Source organism: Aplysia californica, unplaced genomic scaffold, assembly GCF_000002075.1.
Source record: "Aplysia californica isolate F4 #8 unplaced genomic scaffold, AplCal3.0 scaffold00194, whole genome shotgun sequence".
NCBI lineage: Eukaryota > Metazoa > Mollusca > Gastropoda > Aplysiida > Aplysiidae > Aplysia > Aplysia californica.
In genome coordinates, this window is record NW_004797464.1 from 474,778 (window position 1) to 491,327 (window position 16,550).

General features: G+C 37.3%; 1 protein-coding gene across 2 annotated transcripts; it reads right to left on the minus strand.

Moving 5' to 3' along the window:
* Nucleotides 1–281: 281 nt before the first annotated feature.
* LOC101848520 (F-box only protein 7) lies at nt 282–14,820 on the minus strand. 2 transcript variants are annotated; one of them, XM_005098827.3, is made up of 13 exons: nt 14,716–14,820; nt 11,952–12,086; nt 10,863–11,172; nt 10,320–10,390; nt 9,423–9,582; nt 8,589–8,733; nt 7,352–7,432; nt 6,667–6,756; nt 5,754–5,806; nt 5,301–5,424; nt 4,611–4,648; nt 3,335–3,515; nt 282–1,934 (listed from the first exon to the last, which is right to left on the minus strand). In XM_005098827.3, the coding sequence occupies exons 2-13, from the start codon at nt 12,074–12,076 to the stop codon at nt 1,753–1,755; spliced, it is 1,560 nt and encodes a 519-aa protein (XP_005098884.1). In that variant the 5' UTR covers nt 12,077–12,086; nt 14,716–14,820; the 3' UTR covers nt 282–1,752. The 2 variants fall into 2 exon arrangements, with proteins under 2 accessions (XP_005098884.1, XP_012938251.1); XM_013082797.2 differs by having other exon boundaries at nt 5,292–5,424.
* Between the last annotated feature and the right edge of the window lie 1,730 nt (nt 14,821–16,550).

Below are 16,550 nucleotides of genomic sequence, written 5' to 3' on the forward strand. Positions count from 1 at the left end.
CTCCTCTGATCTTCCGCATTTCTTATTACTCATTGTGTTGCAAGTACCGTAGATCTAGTACCCCCCCCCAAAAAAAAAAAGACCACACACGCACTGTTGTCATTGACCAAGCTGCTGAAGTTGTAATCTGGTGATGTCATGAGCTCAAGTTCCTGATGAGATGTTTTCTGATGGGGAGTGGAATCTGCTAAGAAAAGACTCTTTACATAATTATTCCTCTCGTTAAGTCAAAGGCAAACTGGGTACAAACTACAAGAGGAATAATGTCACCCAAAAGTGTGAACGTTTTAACTTTTTATTGTGTTTCTTTAGATAATCAACAGAGTGAAAATACACAACAAAACAAGTACAAAAAACTTTTGACCCTTTCGATGCCAGTGGGTATACGTTCCCACTGTCAGCACTGATTTTCAACTGAGCTCGTTTCCCAGGACAGCAGTCTAATGTCTCAGTGTTAATGGACGCGTGGTCTAGATCTAGATTACTCATGACATATTTCTGACACCGGGTCTTCGATTGTCACTTTTCTCACTTTTTTTTATTCCCCATGTCCTCCCATCTTACTCATAATTTCCAATAACCTGCAAATCTAAGTCAAAAAGTGAATTATTTGACTTTTTAAAGTCATTTCAATGTTTACATTTTACAAGAGTACTTGCCGCCCACAAGCTTAGATAGATCTGTGTTTATTGATCACACGCAAGCCTAAGAGTAAAGTAATACTAGCAAATTTGGTACCGATACGCGCATCTTTTATTTCAGAATACGAATCTACGCAGCCCTTGTCGCTAAAACTCAGTACAGAAGAATTAGAGCCAGGTTATTAGTGTGACATACATGTAACATCATATAGGCAACCAGGAGCGGCCAATTTTGCCTACATTCGTAACATACATGGTACGGCACAGCGTTCAAAATTACGCATTTTATTTTCATAACGTACCAGGTATGTCATAATGCAACGAAGAGGTTAAAGAGTTTCCTTTTCCAGTTTTGGTACCATTTACTCTCTCTCTCTCTCTCTCTCTCTCTCTCTCTCTCTCTCTCTCGCTCTCTCTCGCTCTCTCTCTCTCTCTTCACCATCTCACATTCTCTCTCATTCTATCCTCCAGCTACGCTGCCAAGAGCGAAATGCTCATAGCTAATGGGATTTGAAAACAACAATCCTCCAGCTATCCCCCCTGCTCTCCCACCCTTCCCCTTTTCCTCAACCATATTTCAACTCTCTTGACTCTTCTTCATCATACCAGCACCAGCAAACCCATAACAAAGCAAACAGATGCAAGCTCTGTCTTTTGGCTGTTAGGAAAGTCAAAAAGATGTTTTGTTTTTATTTTGTCAAAATATAAGCTATTAAATCTAGTAAATATTTGAATTCCATACAAAAGTATAACTTGCTTCATGAAGAATCAAGGATGTTCTTTTCACATTCAGGAGTCACTAAATGCCTAAATAGATAAAACAAAACATTCTGTCGTCCACCTTTTCCAGCTGGTACTAGGCAAAAGCTTCCATAATGATAAGGCCTTCAAAAACTGCATCCTTCAGTGTTTTATACTTTTATTAAATTGTCAGTAAATAACTTACCTACGGCTACATCAATATCTATTTTCTTGCTTTAAAGTTTTTGAACTTTGATACCTCTACCTATCTTTTTCAAGTGAAAGGTAACAAAGGCACTTGTCAAGTAGCTGAAAGGAAAAGATTCTTTAAAATATAAATTTTGCCTGATAAGCATCATATGTGGCGCTGCTAAAAAAATCTTCTGTTGCTGCTGGCAAATGGAGAGCCTGTCATGTTGCTCCTGCCCCCCAAGGGTCGTCCTGGCAGCGCGTCTCGGCCCACGAGAGGGGAGAACGGGTCTACGTTGGGCCCTGAAGGAATGCCTGGCCCTCGCTGACCGTGGGCGAGCCGACCCATAGGGTGGTGAATTCCTGGATAAGAAAGGGCAAGCGGTAAGATAATATGATCTGAAGAACATTATTGAAGATTATTATTTAAACACAAGTTAACCATAACATGCTACAATTTTGTCCTGGGACAGACTTGTTTCTCCTAAATGCTGTAATAATCATAATAATGACTGAAGTCAGACTTGAATCGTCAGCATGCTGCTATTGTACAGCTAGAGTCAGACCTGTATTGCCAACCTGATATAATGGGTAACGGTATGTCAGACTCAGTGAGGCCAAAATTAAACTGACTCTCAAAAGCATTTCAAGTCATGAAATGTAAACATACAGCAATCAAACTTGCAACTTATAAAATAAACATCGGTTAGGCTAAAGACTAAAGATCAGAAAAAACATGAAATAAGGAAGTTTTTTTATATTTACTGAAAACTATCATAAATGAATCAGGCCACTATTGTTGCCCTTTGACTATAATGTGTCGTATGAAAAACCAGATAAATAAATTTACTTAGCATAGTAGCCTATATTAAATGGGAACCATTCTACATATATTTTGCCTACTGGGAACATTTACTGCTTTCCTTTTCCAAAGAAATCAGTCTTTTAGATATCTAAAAAACCACAAAATGCGATATGAGTAAATTTAGAAGATAGATTTTTTTTAAAATCAAAATCATTTTTAACACTTCTAGACTTGGCCACATCTAACACTTTGAATAAGCTAGTTCAGTAATATTAATATATTTGCTAGTCTTCAACGTGGGTTTACACAAAGTGTAAAATATATAGATTATACTTATGTGTGAGCATCTGTGCCTGCACAATTAGAGAACCAATACACTATAACAACAAAGTAGCAAGTGGTGCATTCATTCCTTATCACCATGTCTGAAAATTTCAGTGAAATGAAAATGCGAATCGTAACAAAGCCAACACTCTAACACTTAATTATTATTGGCAAATCATAAATTGAGAGTGGGCAGGTGGTTGCAGGGTGCCACTGACAGGCCCTCATTGTTTCCTTTCTCTCTCTTGTTTCTGTCCACCTGTCTTACTTTTTCCCAATACTTAATGATCAATATCGTATCCACATGCTTCTCTTTACTCTAGTCAGACTACAGTCAAACCTGCTCTGACTGCCACTTGTCCAAGTCATTCAACTGTACAAATGACCACGTTCACTTCCCCCCTTTCATTTTTTAAAAATTCATAATGACACAGTACAAGGCAACTACTTTTCTCCTCGACAACGAGTGGCCTTATTGGACAATTTTGACGGCATTCATAAATTGAGACATTCATAAGATGGCAAGTCATGTTGCCTCAATGCATCATGCATGTTATTTGGTATGAGTTTTACCGTGCTCACAACAGATTAAGGTCATATGTGTGCACGTGTGCATGTATAGAGAAGTACATACCAGACGCAAACTCGGGGTTCAGATCATAATCTCCACCTATCACATGAGGGAAGGGCGCCAAAGGAGCAAATGGCCTTGACCCAATCAGCCCTGTATGCGGCCACATGGGGTCAATAAGATGCTGGTGCCTGCGTATTTCCTCTTCTCTCCGCTTCCGAGTGATGAAGTTGTCTCTGTACAGCTGTGATGGGAACCAAAAGCAGATACAAAGAAATCAAGACCAACAAGTCTTATATATACACATATACACAGGCATATATATATATAATATATATATATATATATATATAAATATATATATATATATATATAAATATATATATATATATATATATATATATATATATATATATATATATATACAGTCACAGAGAGAGAGAGAAAGAAAGAGTCTATTGGAAGATAAGGATGAATGCTTCCAATCAATCATATCTTAGAACATCCTCATTGCTCGCTGTTGGAGCCGTTGTGCCGGTGAGCAGCCACAGCGGCTCCGGCAGATTACTTTACGACGACTTCGACATCAAATTACTTTTCAGCAATTGCCAAAAACAGGTCTCTACTACTAGGAGTTCCTCCATTGGATGAAGAATTATCAAACTAAGTTCACTTGTTTTGATTCAATGACCAATTTAGTGATGTATATGTCACTTTTAAATTTTGTACCAAAAGAGCGCCTCAGCACAGTGGGTTTACCCCCCTTAGAGATAATGAGTTAATATTTTTTCTTCAAAGCAGCCTTTAGGATACTTTCTGATAAACAACATATGTGAAATACACAATTACTTGCACCCACCAAAATAAGTCCACTAAACGGTAGATTTAGATATGTATTCTACTCATGTCGTTCTAAATAAAACAAAAGACATGATGTAGACATACCAAGACCAAAAGAAACAGTAAATCAAACACACAGCTGACATGAAACATGCTTCTCCATTGTTAAGCTAAATCTTAAAAGAAATTAGAAATTCAAAGCATCAGTCTAACATCACTTTGTCCTTTGAATAAAAAAAAATAAGTGTATAAGAATCTGGGTCAAATCAATTTTCCAGACTTTTTAATCTACATGGCAGTATACATCTTTCTATCTTAGTTTTTGTAGCAGGATGTCTATATTCAATGAATAACACAAACATTATAAAGATTGGATATTTGAATATATTAGAAGTTACACTCACTTCTAAAAGCTAATTTGTTCCAGTTTACAACAACAACAAAAGACAATTTTGTTAGAGCTAGTCATTACGTTTTCAATTCAAACAACAGCACTCACCTGAAACCAGTCCTGACTAAGTGAACTGTTTGTCGGTTCTGAAAGACAGACATTACAGGATAATATTGTTAACATTATTACGCCATTGTTATAGTTATACATCCAGATATTGTCATCAGTAACCATAAGGACTTTCATACATCAGCACACTAAAGCACTTTTTTTTAAAATCTAGTAACAAGAGAATGATGAAGAAGAAAACTAAGAACACAGGATATTTCACAGTGAGTTCTATAAAAGTCAACCGAAGTGCAAACATTAAGACATACTAGAATTGACTATTGAAAGAAACAAAAGGACAGGCGGGACCTTTAATCCAATTTTTCCCTATGCATTTGATGATGACTGTTATCTCTATACAAAGGAGCTATTCTAATCAGTAAATGTGTGAGTGTAACGCTCCTGTCAACAGGCAGAGGTATAACTTGAAGGGTTTAGAGACAAAAGGTTCATCTCTAGTATTTGAACTTCTTTTTACCCTTAAGACCAACAGCAGAATCTTTAATCTTATCTGAATTAAAATATTTGGTCACAAAACGTTCTGCATCCAATAATTTTGTACTACTTTGACTCAGTATTTTTCTTCAACAGCCTATATATCATGAACCAAACAATCAATTTTTTCAAAATTTTTTCCTGTAAGGAAATAACGCATTTTATCCTAAAGCCTTTCAAACTTGCCCTTTTTACCTCCAAAGTGCATGAGGTGAAGACGCCTCCAGATGATTTTGTCTTTGTACACAGTACACAGCTCATGGCATGTCTGACCCAAACGGCACAAGCTGCGAGCATCTAGACAGGACAACACACGCAACTGGGGAGGGAAAGGTGGAAGGCCTAGCCAACAAAGGCACTGACTCGAACATGTAGTCTATGTTATCTGTGGCGCTATAATACTTTGCATGAATCTTACAAGTTGCATAGCTTTTACAGATAATATATGCACATATGTCATTGGGAACAGGCGATAGAGGAAGACCATGCATCAAAAATATTTCCCTATAATAATTAACAAATGCAAATATCTGCGTTTGCAAAATATGAGATTTGTAGCTAGATTAATCTGAAAGTTTGAAAAGCTGTTCATGTCTTATACTTTTACGGCTTAAACCAAACAAAACTTGAAAGGAAAAGAAAACTAACCTGAACTTCCCACGGTAAAGCAAGCAATCCTTGCCTCTCCCTGTAGCCTGCAGCTGAAAACAGTCAAAAAGTTATGCAAGTTTTATTTAAAATAAAAGCATGCTACAGGTGGGTCAAAACCTCCTATGCCTATAAAAGAAGTATTCATTCAGCTTTTTCAAGAAACTGTAGGAGAATAGTTAGAGAACACCTGCTCACAAATAATGCCCCACAATATGGAATGATGACAAAATGTACACTGGGTTTCGACACAAGCGAGACATATTAAACCAAACTAAAGAAACAGGGCTCTCCTCCTCTGCAATCAGAAATAATGCAATAGTATAGTTTATTGAGAGATGTTGTGTTCCTGTGTCATGATACTGCACAGGTGACCTCTAGATTAATTCATATATATGCACTGTGCCTGCTGTCACTCCCAGATTTCACTATGAGATTGTAAGAGGCCTATATGCAGTATTTTTCTGCTGTTCTTTTCTATCAATCCTCAATATATCAAATCTGAACCCATGTCCTCGACTTTCAAGATGACACATTCATATAATTTTGCTCTTAGACTCACTGAGAAAACACTCAACAATACAACAACAAAAGAAAACCTGCAACATTAGCCACAAAATGTTTTTTGATCAAAGGAAAAGGGGAGACTTCCGTTCAGCTCTTGATCTATAGAAATAAGAACAATATCTATTACTCCTAAATTTGTTTTTTAGCCCCAACTCGTGATAAGCTGAAGAGCAACTTTGTTTCACTGCACAGACCAAACCAATGAGGAATGTCATTTAAACACAGACATTTTCTCCATGTAAGCTGAACAACACTCAGGAGCTGGTTCGTGCAAATACCAGAGGGTTTTTTTTTTTCCCCCAAATAAAATAAAAAATTAACAAAAATAGAGGAACAAAAAAATTACCTGTAACCACTTCATTAGTCAGAGGAAGACAGATTTTGTCTTTGATGACCAGGGAAAGTTTGTCAAGGGCTCTGAACACTGTTGGCACATCTACAAGGAAACATCAATGACAATAACAGTGGTGAGTGAACTTGCAAACTGGGGCTTATTAAGTGCATATTATATGTTCTCGGGATTAACTACAATTTGGTATGGAAATTGCTGCTCTTGCTCTCTAGTATCTGGTACAGAACAGACACGGGTGATGACGTCTTTCCCTTCTATGGTAATTTTGATCCTCCTCATAAGTGTTACAGTACCCTGACTATTTCCAGTTGCAAGAGAATTTTTAACTTTTCAATAATTATTCTTCACCTTCCTCAACATCTTTTTCCACCATTCTTTCCAGTTGTGGCCAGATATTCAGGACCCTTGCCACAAGAACTGTCAAAAAATACATTGGTCTCTTTTTTATTGCTATTACTTAGGTATCATCATTACAGATAACCTTCCACATGTACAGCCTCATTTGTTTTCTTTTTCTTCTATGAAACTCAGAATCACATAAGCCACATTCGCACATATTTCAATTTACTGTCTCTTTTGTAATTGTCCAGCTTTCTCAGCCAAATAAAAGTATGACTGTAAAGCTGGTCAGCAACTGCATGTGCAAGATAATTATTCTGTAACATAGTAAATCACTCACCACTGCTAAGGCCCCGCACAAAATGAGACGACGTGAGGTGAAAAGTTTCTGTGTTGAAGCCTGACTCGGTCTGAGCCACACCTGCAGTGAACAAAACGACATTTGTGTCCATTGACTTGACTGATTCAGCCTGTAGATAATTTTGACTCCCGACATGAATTATTTGTTACCACTTCGTGACTTCACAGGTGCTGTCACAAAAAGTTCATAAAGAAATATCTAAATTTGATCAAATCCTGTGTGGCACATAGAAATGTACAGAATAAAGAATACTAATAGTACTATTTAATGACACCAGAAAAAAGGGCTCTGCGTCAAAACACAGAAGACAGTCAGCCACTGTGAGTGACGCTGAAGGCTGAATCAGTTAAAACTTTTTTGTTTGACAAACTTACCACAAAGGTCTGAAAAGAAAAGAAAGTCTTAAGAATTTACAAAGTTAGGATGCGACAGACGGTGGAGTTAGGCGGACATTAATCTTAACCCTGAAAAAGACTATGAGACAATTTGGGGAGTTGAATCCCAGTTTCATAATATGGCATGCCATAGAAAAAATTATCAGTACAAAGATTTGTTGCTGTCGTTGCAAGATAAGATAATAACAGCCACATTTCGCCCTAATGCTTATATTAAGCATCTTCATACATCTCACTGCAAATAAAAAGTGTACGATAGAAAGTTGAAAATTCACCCCAGATCTATCCAAAGTTATTGACATCAATATTCAAAGACAAACTGCACATGCTGGACTCCCAATTTAAAGTTCTTCTGTGAAAAATTCAAGCACTCTGCTCTTGCACTAAAGAGAGCTGTGGACTTTCTTCCATACTTTTAAACCATGAAAATGTCAGTGAGCCATTTGTTTGAGACTGCTTTTACTCCTAAACTTTTCATGTTTCAAACAGGTCAAAGCTAAAATGTTTCAAAACTTAAATAAACCAAATCAACCAGAAAAAAAAAAGAAAAAAGATGAAAGTCTATGATAACAAAATGTGATAGAGAGTAATGTAAAAAAGATGGCAAAATTGAATTTATGCCTGAGAATTCTAAATTCCAAACTCACCAAATGCAGAAAGATAAGTGACAGCACAATGTTATATCACAGCATTTGAACACTGTAGTGAAATCATAGATTTACAGCATGGAAAGAAGGTTCTCAATTTAAATTAACATCCATCCTGCATGAAAAAATACCCATATATTGTTATTAAGCTCAAAAAACGTATCTACTCCTCACCATTTACAGCAATAGTAGAGCCGAGCGTGACTCCAGTGACTGAGCAGGGGGCGCTGACGTCAGTAGCCACTTGATAGGTGTACTCACATCTGTAGTAGCCCGGTCGCTTCCAGTTGTCTGGCATAGACCCCGTATTTACTGGACTCTGGTAACAGAAGGTCTCATTACAAACAACCTCCAAAAAGATTCTGCACAGCATGTAATTGCTAAAAATCAAACAAAATGTACATTCAAGTGTAAAAAAATTATGGGAGGAACAAAAAATTATGTGTATTTTTGTTGTTTTCTTTTTTCCAACTACCCAAGATAACTAGAAAAAAATGACAGGAACAAGAAAAAAGACATGACAAGAGCAAAATAATTGTTAATACAATAGTGTGGTCTTCAACTACCAATAACATCAAGCTAGAAACAATGAGAAATAATATAATCTTGGATAAACACAGGATGGAACTTTTACTGATCATGCATGTATAAAAAATAATAAGCATGCATTATTGAAAAGGCATAATAGTCCAGTCAGACTCATACTAATGGTACAATCATATGTGCTGACATTTCAATATTTACAGCTTTTCAGTCTGTCCAGAAAAAGCAAGAACTTCAGCTCAGGTAAATTTTTCATTTTTTAAAAGACAACTGTTTCGTCATTAAGTTTTATATGAAGTAAGTTCCAAAAAGGCGAAATATCCCAGAGATCTAGTATGAGGTGCAGAAGAGGAGGAGAAGGCGACAACAGCAGCAACAAAAAAAGAAGAAAAACCTCAGAGCTGCTTTGCTTGCAAACAAAACTTGATCATCATTTACAGTAGGTCTCCCAAAAAAGACTGTTACCTGCCGGCAAGTAAAGCCAGACTCGAGCATGAGGCAGTGCACAGCCACCCACAGGGCATCAGTGGACAAGGTGCAGCCTGCGGACTGGTACAGCTGACTGAGAGAGATCGGGACCTGTGAGCCCGTAGACTCACGCACAACCAGGGGCTCCTTCAGGTATCTAAAATGAAAAAAGGGCATATGTTGTGTTGTTTTGTTGGGGTTTTTTTTAGGCACATTGGCACACCAATAGCCTTTATTCAAGGGAAAGCAAGACAAGACAGGCAGAAACAAGAGAAGGAAAATGAAGAGGTGGGAGGTACCAGTAGCACCCTCCAGTTAGCTGCTTGTTTGGTTTTTTTTAACCTCAAGGAATAACTTGTACAAAAAAAAGAACAGTTCATTTTAAAGAGACAACACATGACATCCAACAGAATATCAAGCTGAGATGGTGACAAGTAGCAGACTTCAGGCTAGCATGCTGGAAAACAACTCAACAATAATCATAAAAGGCTGAGAGATAACATGTTCGCATTAAATGAGAGACATGTGAATCCACTTTGACTTCAATGTGAAACATCTTACATCAAAAAAAGACCAAGCAGTACCCTGTAAATTTGTACATTAAACCAAGGTACATATCTAGACTATGTGTGTCCATCTGTTGGAAGTGAAGCTTATCCCGGAGAATTTTAATTTCATTATGTACAAATTCCCATTTTCATGACTAGAATTCAGTGTTTTCAAAGTGATTTAAATCAAAATCAGAAAAATAGACAGTGTATGATAGCACTAAGCTCACGAAAATCCTATTCTGTTTCATTTCAACAAAGCCCAACTTTGCATTCTACTGCAAAACTAAACTATTCTCTCTGGCAAAACATTATTCATCCGCAAGAAAACCTTTCTTTTTTTTACCTGTTGATTTCTGCCTGGCCTATTTTTGCTTGAAGTAACTCTTTCTCGACATCATCTGCTTCACTGAAGTCCTGAAAACAATAACTGAAAGATAAATTTTGTTTATACCTAAAAAATATATAATCCAAAGAGTAGAAAATTCCACAAAAGACAAAAAGTTTATATTTATTAACCTTTTTAACATATTTAATGCCCTAAACAGAGCGTCAAAACAAAAATAATTCAACTGATAATGGATGTCAAAAACATATCCAACACACAACTGTGAAGACTGAGATAATCAAAGAGACAGAGATAGAAGAGGTAAAATTGCCACCAAATTCAAAATGTGAGCTGATGAAAAAAACAGTTCTCTTTCTCGTCATTTGACAAGATACTTATTACTCCAGCAAGGAACTTTCATACCAAAAAGCACAAAATTTTGTCATTTGAGGGAAATTTTAGAACCCCATTTCATCCACTTAAGGCACTTTTTTTCTGACTGCTCAACAATTAAATAATCATTTAAGAGGATAGAAAAGCTAAAATCTACCATCATATTACCATTTCGCTCTCTCGGTGTGACAAGTCTGATGATCCACCCTCTACTTCCAGCGACTGTGATGCGGCTGACGGCGAAGCACTTGAAGCTGCACTACCCTCGGTAGAAGCAGAGAAAAATGCTTGGCTGGAACTGCTGGATGTGCGAGAATCGACGGGCTGTTGTCTGGTGATCGCGGCGGCTTCGATGGCTGCTTCTGGTACACTGGCACCAATGACATGGACCAAATCACCTGACACCATGCCGAATTCCAACAAGACCTGATCCTCTCCTTGAAGAGCATCACGCTTGTTCAAACTCAGCTGGAAGTCTCTGAGGAGAGGAATCCATCCAGTTGTCATTGAGTAGCAGTTTATATAAAGTTATAAGGACAACAATAGGCACATTACAACAAGAAAAGATTACAGTAGTTGAAGCTATGAAGACAGAAAAGGCTGTTCTAGGCAACCCAGTATCCACCCGCAATGCTTGTGATACAACCACTTCTATAGCTTTGCTTTTTGTCTGGCTGCCAAAGAATGTCACAAAAGTATATTACACCTCGAATAAAAGTCAGAAAACCAAGTCTCAGAGATAACATGTAGTTCCACTAATAGACCAAAAGACTCAAGAACCACCATCAAAATATACATATATATATATATATATATATATATATATATATATATATATATATATATATATATATATATATATATATATCCATATATACATGAATGAAGAAAGGTTTCTATGACTGTATATTTATTATCAGAGCCTGATATGACTACTAGTTCAACATTCTTATAATACTAAGAAAAAAACACTAGATATGATATTTTCAGAATACTAAAGCCAGTAAACAAAAATAAGACTATTACAATAAGACTGTAATGTTCTGTGATTTGCTAAATCATTTTCTTTCTATTGCTGTAATGTTGAAAAGAAGTTTTTCTCAACATTCACAACGCTAACTGAAAAGGAATTTTTTTTTAAACAAAGAACAACATGGGTGAAAAAATTATGTTCAGAAAATTACATTACTGACCCTGAACTACCAATAAACAACATATGAAACATGAGCATAAAATTCAGTTTAGAAATTAGCTTACTGATCTTCAGCTTGAAACTCGGAAGCCACAATTTGTTTCAATTCGCCAAGGGTGACAACTGCCACTCCTCTGTCCCCAAGGTCTACAACTCGACTTTGATGATCCCATTTGACTTTGAGCTTCATATCTCAAAACCTGAAAATATGATAAAATGGAAAAGAGAAAATTCCATAATTTTTTCTTGTGGACATCATATAAAATTCATCCGAAAAAAGTTCAGATTTAGACTCACACCTGCATGCTATACCCTCCTCCTTTTCCTGCCAGTGTCTTGGCCATAAACTAATAGAAATGCTTTCACAAATATATAAGAAAATTAGACAAAATTTGTCTTAATCAAGCTGTCATGTCAGCTGCTTTCTCTGAGTGCCATGTCTATAGCCTCTTTTTTCCAGCGGAAAAAAATCCAGTAGAGTGAAACGTTCACTTCCTTATCTGCAACTGTAATCCCAAAACTAAAGGCTGTGAGACAATCGACCAAATAAAACATGAACTCTTAAAAAGTTTTAAATAGTCATTACAAATTTTCCATTAACTCACTGAAGTAGTCTGAATACACATCCTACAAAAGCCCGAAGCAATACATTTAAAATATATACGTTCCAATTATTTAAAGCGAAGTGGCTATTCGGACTCGAATCTTAATACCCTCCTGTGGCTATTTGGACTCAAACTCCAATGCCCGTTACTTTCATTGACTGACTTTTGTTACCTTTGGAAAGGTTTTAACTTCCTCTTCTTAGTTTCTAACTGGACTTCCAATTGATAAATGATTAAATTTTGTCTTTCTCGTCAAATAAAGCAGGTTTAGACTACCTATGGATAGTTATTTATAATCATTCTGAAACTTTTATTTTTAATATTTTCACTGCTTTTTAAAGCTCAAATTGCCATTTCCCTCTTTGCCTTTGTCGTGTAGTATTTAAGATTTTGCAAATGTTGTCCACTTTTGACGTCAATAATATTTTTCTTAAAACTGAGGAAGGCCAAGGTAGAATTGCCGGCCCGCTTCACATCCGGTACACGCATTGGAGTTTGAGTTCGAATAGCCACGTTGCTGACTTTGTACAAGGGTAAAATAAACTAAATATAATGTAAGTCAGACGATGAGGATCAAGTGCCATGGTAAAACAATCACACGGGTCGCCACCACTCAGAGAACAAGGGATGCTTCTGATGCAAGTTCACGTCAACGTCCATTGTTACTTTGTCACAGATTAGGTTAAACAAAACAGTGACCAGTCACCTCACACACGATTTGTGCATGGTCGTTCCATAATTTTAGCCTGTACAGTACCATTCTGTACTGCTCTTTTCCTCCCGAAACAAAGTGAAAGTTGTACACACACACACACACACACACAAACAAACACACCCACACCCCAAGCAGTTGACGATTAAACCAACCTCGCATCCCCTAGTGTCATAACCCATCATACGCTAAGCGGCAAAGCGGGCCCGCCACGGCGTGGACAAACGCCCAAAGAACAAGTGCAATATCTTGGTAGTAGAGAATCTTGGTATTCTTTTACTTTCCCTCCAATCTCACACTTTGCTACCAGTTGTCCATTTTCTACTAAATATTAATGTGCTGGACACGAACCAACTTCATTTCCATACCAAATCAACAGTTTTTGAAATGTTTGATTTCTTTTAAAATCGAGCTAGATTCTATCACACTACAAGATCTCTATGCCTCGCGTAAATTGCGGTTGTGCCCTTTGGACCAATCGGGGGTTTTCAGGGGGAAGGGGTAAAAAAATCTGGGGGTTATATACATGCCCCCCTGTTTTACAATTACGTTTGAAAATTTCCTGAAAGTCGACAGTTTTAGTGGCTTAAGTGCAATCTGCAGCAAACAATACTGCAGTTTGACCCCCGAAGCACGCATCTGTGTGCGGGAAAGTAAAAATTCACCAGAATCTTTTGCATTACAGCACGGAATTGCATGCACAGCAAAGTTGGTTTTTTTAATTATTTAAAGCAGAGGGTTTTACTGTGCTCGCAACTGTAAATAAGGTCATATATAATATATATATGAGCGCCAAGGGGTGTGTGTCAACAGAGAAGTCTTTTTATAGGGAATCAGACTTAGACTGCTCACCTCTCTGGCTTCAAAAGCACAAGGTTTGCTTCGACTATCAGGCAACCCCGAAATAGCAGGTCACAAGAGAGTGACAAACATACAAAAGAAGTAGAGGAAAAATGACAATAGTAAGGATCAGATAAGAAAAAGCAGCAGTTCCCTGTTGTAGATCAGGCACAGTTATGAGCGTGACATGAGTCAGCCCATTTACAATTCTTCTATGCTTGAACCAGAAATGTTCCCCCTTTGGGAATGGCCTAAAGACACTACAGTCAGTGGCACTGCCCCGGGGGGGGGGGGGGGGGAGAGATAGCAAAAAGTATGATACCTTGCACGCATTGTAAGCGTAAGTATAGCATAGCAAAAAATGTATCGGTGCACGAAATTGCGAGCGTATAACTTCTAGATCTAGATCTAGATTTAGATCTAGTAGGCCCTCTGCTCTATAGTTTAGTCAAAAGACTTGTCCAGACGGCCGAGATGCCCAGACATTACTGTTGTAGTAACTCCCGACTCAGTGACAGTGACTAGTGACGACAGTGACACTAACACTGCCGTTCATGAATTTAACTTGATATTATCATTTGATAATGATATGGATGATCAATAACAAGTGGAGAACTTGATTTACTCTTTTTCAAAATAATGATCATGCAAAGATGATGAAGAGAAACGTACGTTGTCCAAATGCGGCAAATGATCACGACGCAGTTCACGCAGATCGTTTTCGGCTGTTTTCAAGTTTTGTTGACGTTCAACAAAATTTGATTGGTGAAGTTTAGTCTAGTCGTACCAGTATCCGAATCCGATCAAGGGAAGGAATTCCTGTTGTAGGTTGGTTTAAGCACAAAAGTATTGCGGTCCATCAAGTCACTGCAAGAAGATTGAGTCGGCAGTCCTCTCTCTCTCTCTCTCTCTCTCTCTCTCTCTCTCTCTCTCTCTCTCTCATTTGAGATTTTTAAAAATGATTGTTTCATATAAAAGAACCAACGCATGATGGAAGTAAGACAATTTATTCTTATTTGTTTTGCAAACGTATCATTTTAATATGCACAAACATTTCATTTGAAATACAATTTTGACATTGTTTATTAATTTTTAAAAACGGTTGAATGATTCCATTTAACGTTATTTTTGTGAGTTTTGGTGTGTTGTGGCGAGTTTTAGTGAGTTTCGGTAAATATACCGCCCCCTTCCCAAGGAGGTTATACACAAGGAGCTTTACTTTTAAGTTTTAATCTCCGCTGGTTATACAGTAAAGGTCCTTGCCCCTTCCCAATATATTAATTTTCTCCTCCTGGTTACCGATACTGAGCGAGAGTGTAAGAATAGAGTAGGCTATAACTTGAATCTCTTGAATTCCGAGCAGTTAAATGAACTTGTGGCATCTTAATGATGCTGGTGTTTATGTATGCCTGTCCTCAGAGAAATTCGCGCGCGCAATCCGCAAGTTGCGCACGCAACTTTTGGCCTCAGCGCAACTTTTGCGCAACTTTTGCCATTTTCGTGAATTCTCGAATTTTAGGCAATTTTCGACAAAAGTTGGACAAAAAATAATTCAATTTCGGTAAAAAAATAACCGAAATTTTGTTCCACAACTAAAAATAACGACGCGAAGGCGACAATTCGTACCTGAAATTAGATCTACCACTTCCTTTTCCTTTTCCTTTTGCACTACATGGATGAAAACGGGTCGGGACACAGTCGCCCGACTCGTTGCCTGAAAACAACGCGTTTGTTTTTGAGGCAACGAGTCGGGCGCGATCGATTTGTGCCACGATAGCCACTTTGCGCCGTCAGTCTGTCGAGCAAACCGACCCGTCCCGACCTGACCTCCCCAATAGTCCTGTTTGGACTGAATCATCTTCTACTTCCTCTAGATCTAGCTAAATCTAGACTCTAGATCTAGATATCTATAGAGTGAACTCAATCGTAAACACGATCATCTGATTACTTAGCTTGCTTGATTCCGTAGCACCAGGTAGATAGATAGATCTGGTACATTGTATAAACATTTGTGAAAGACTTTAAATTTTAGGCTAGGAGGGTAGATCTAGACATGGATCGATTCATCCAGAAAACCCCTAAAGGGGTCGTTCAAATAATTATAATCTTACGCCTGGAAAAGGCCTAATCACTAAAGAAAAATGTAAGAAAGGGGGGGGGGGGATCCAGAATCAAAGTAATATTACACTTTTGTAAGATGAAAGAATAACATGGAAAATAATGTATGACAACCTAACTAATTTTTAAAAACAAAACATGACATAAAAAGAGTAAACTCTGCTATTCACTTAGAAGTTTTTTCCGGAAAAGTTCCGCTTATACCACATTTAATTATTATGTCACATGTGTGTGTATGCATGTTTTTCATGAGTACTATTATGTAAAAGTAAAGCGCATAGACTACCAATGATTGTAACACAGATATGCACAATATAAAATGTCATATTATTTATAAAGTAAGCGAATAAATATTAGTATTTCAGGATTTTTTTATTTTTTTATTTTTT

What these genes read in the sequence shown, in the direction of transcription:
- LOC101848520 (XM_013082797.2), bottom strand. Translation starts at nt 12,076, where the DNA reads ATGAAGCTCAAAGTCAAATGGGATCATCAAAGTCGAGTTGTAGACCTT. An exon ending in TTAGTCAGGACTGGTTTCAG is followed by an intron (nt 3,516 to 4,610) that starts GTGAGTGCTGTT and finishes TTCCCATCACAG; the next exon opens with CTGTACAGAGACAACTTCAT. An exon ending in GAACCCCGAGTTTGCGTCTG is followed by an intron (nt 1,935 to 3,334) that starts GTATGTACTTCT and finishes TTTCTTATCCAG; the next exon opens with GAATTCACCACCCTATGGGT.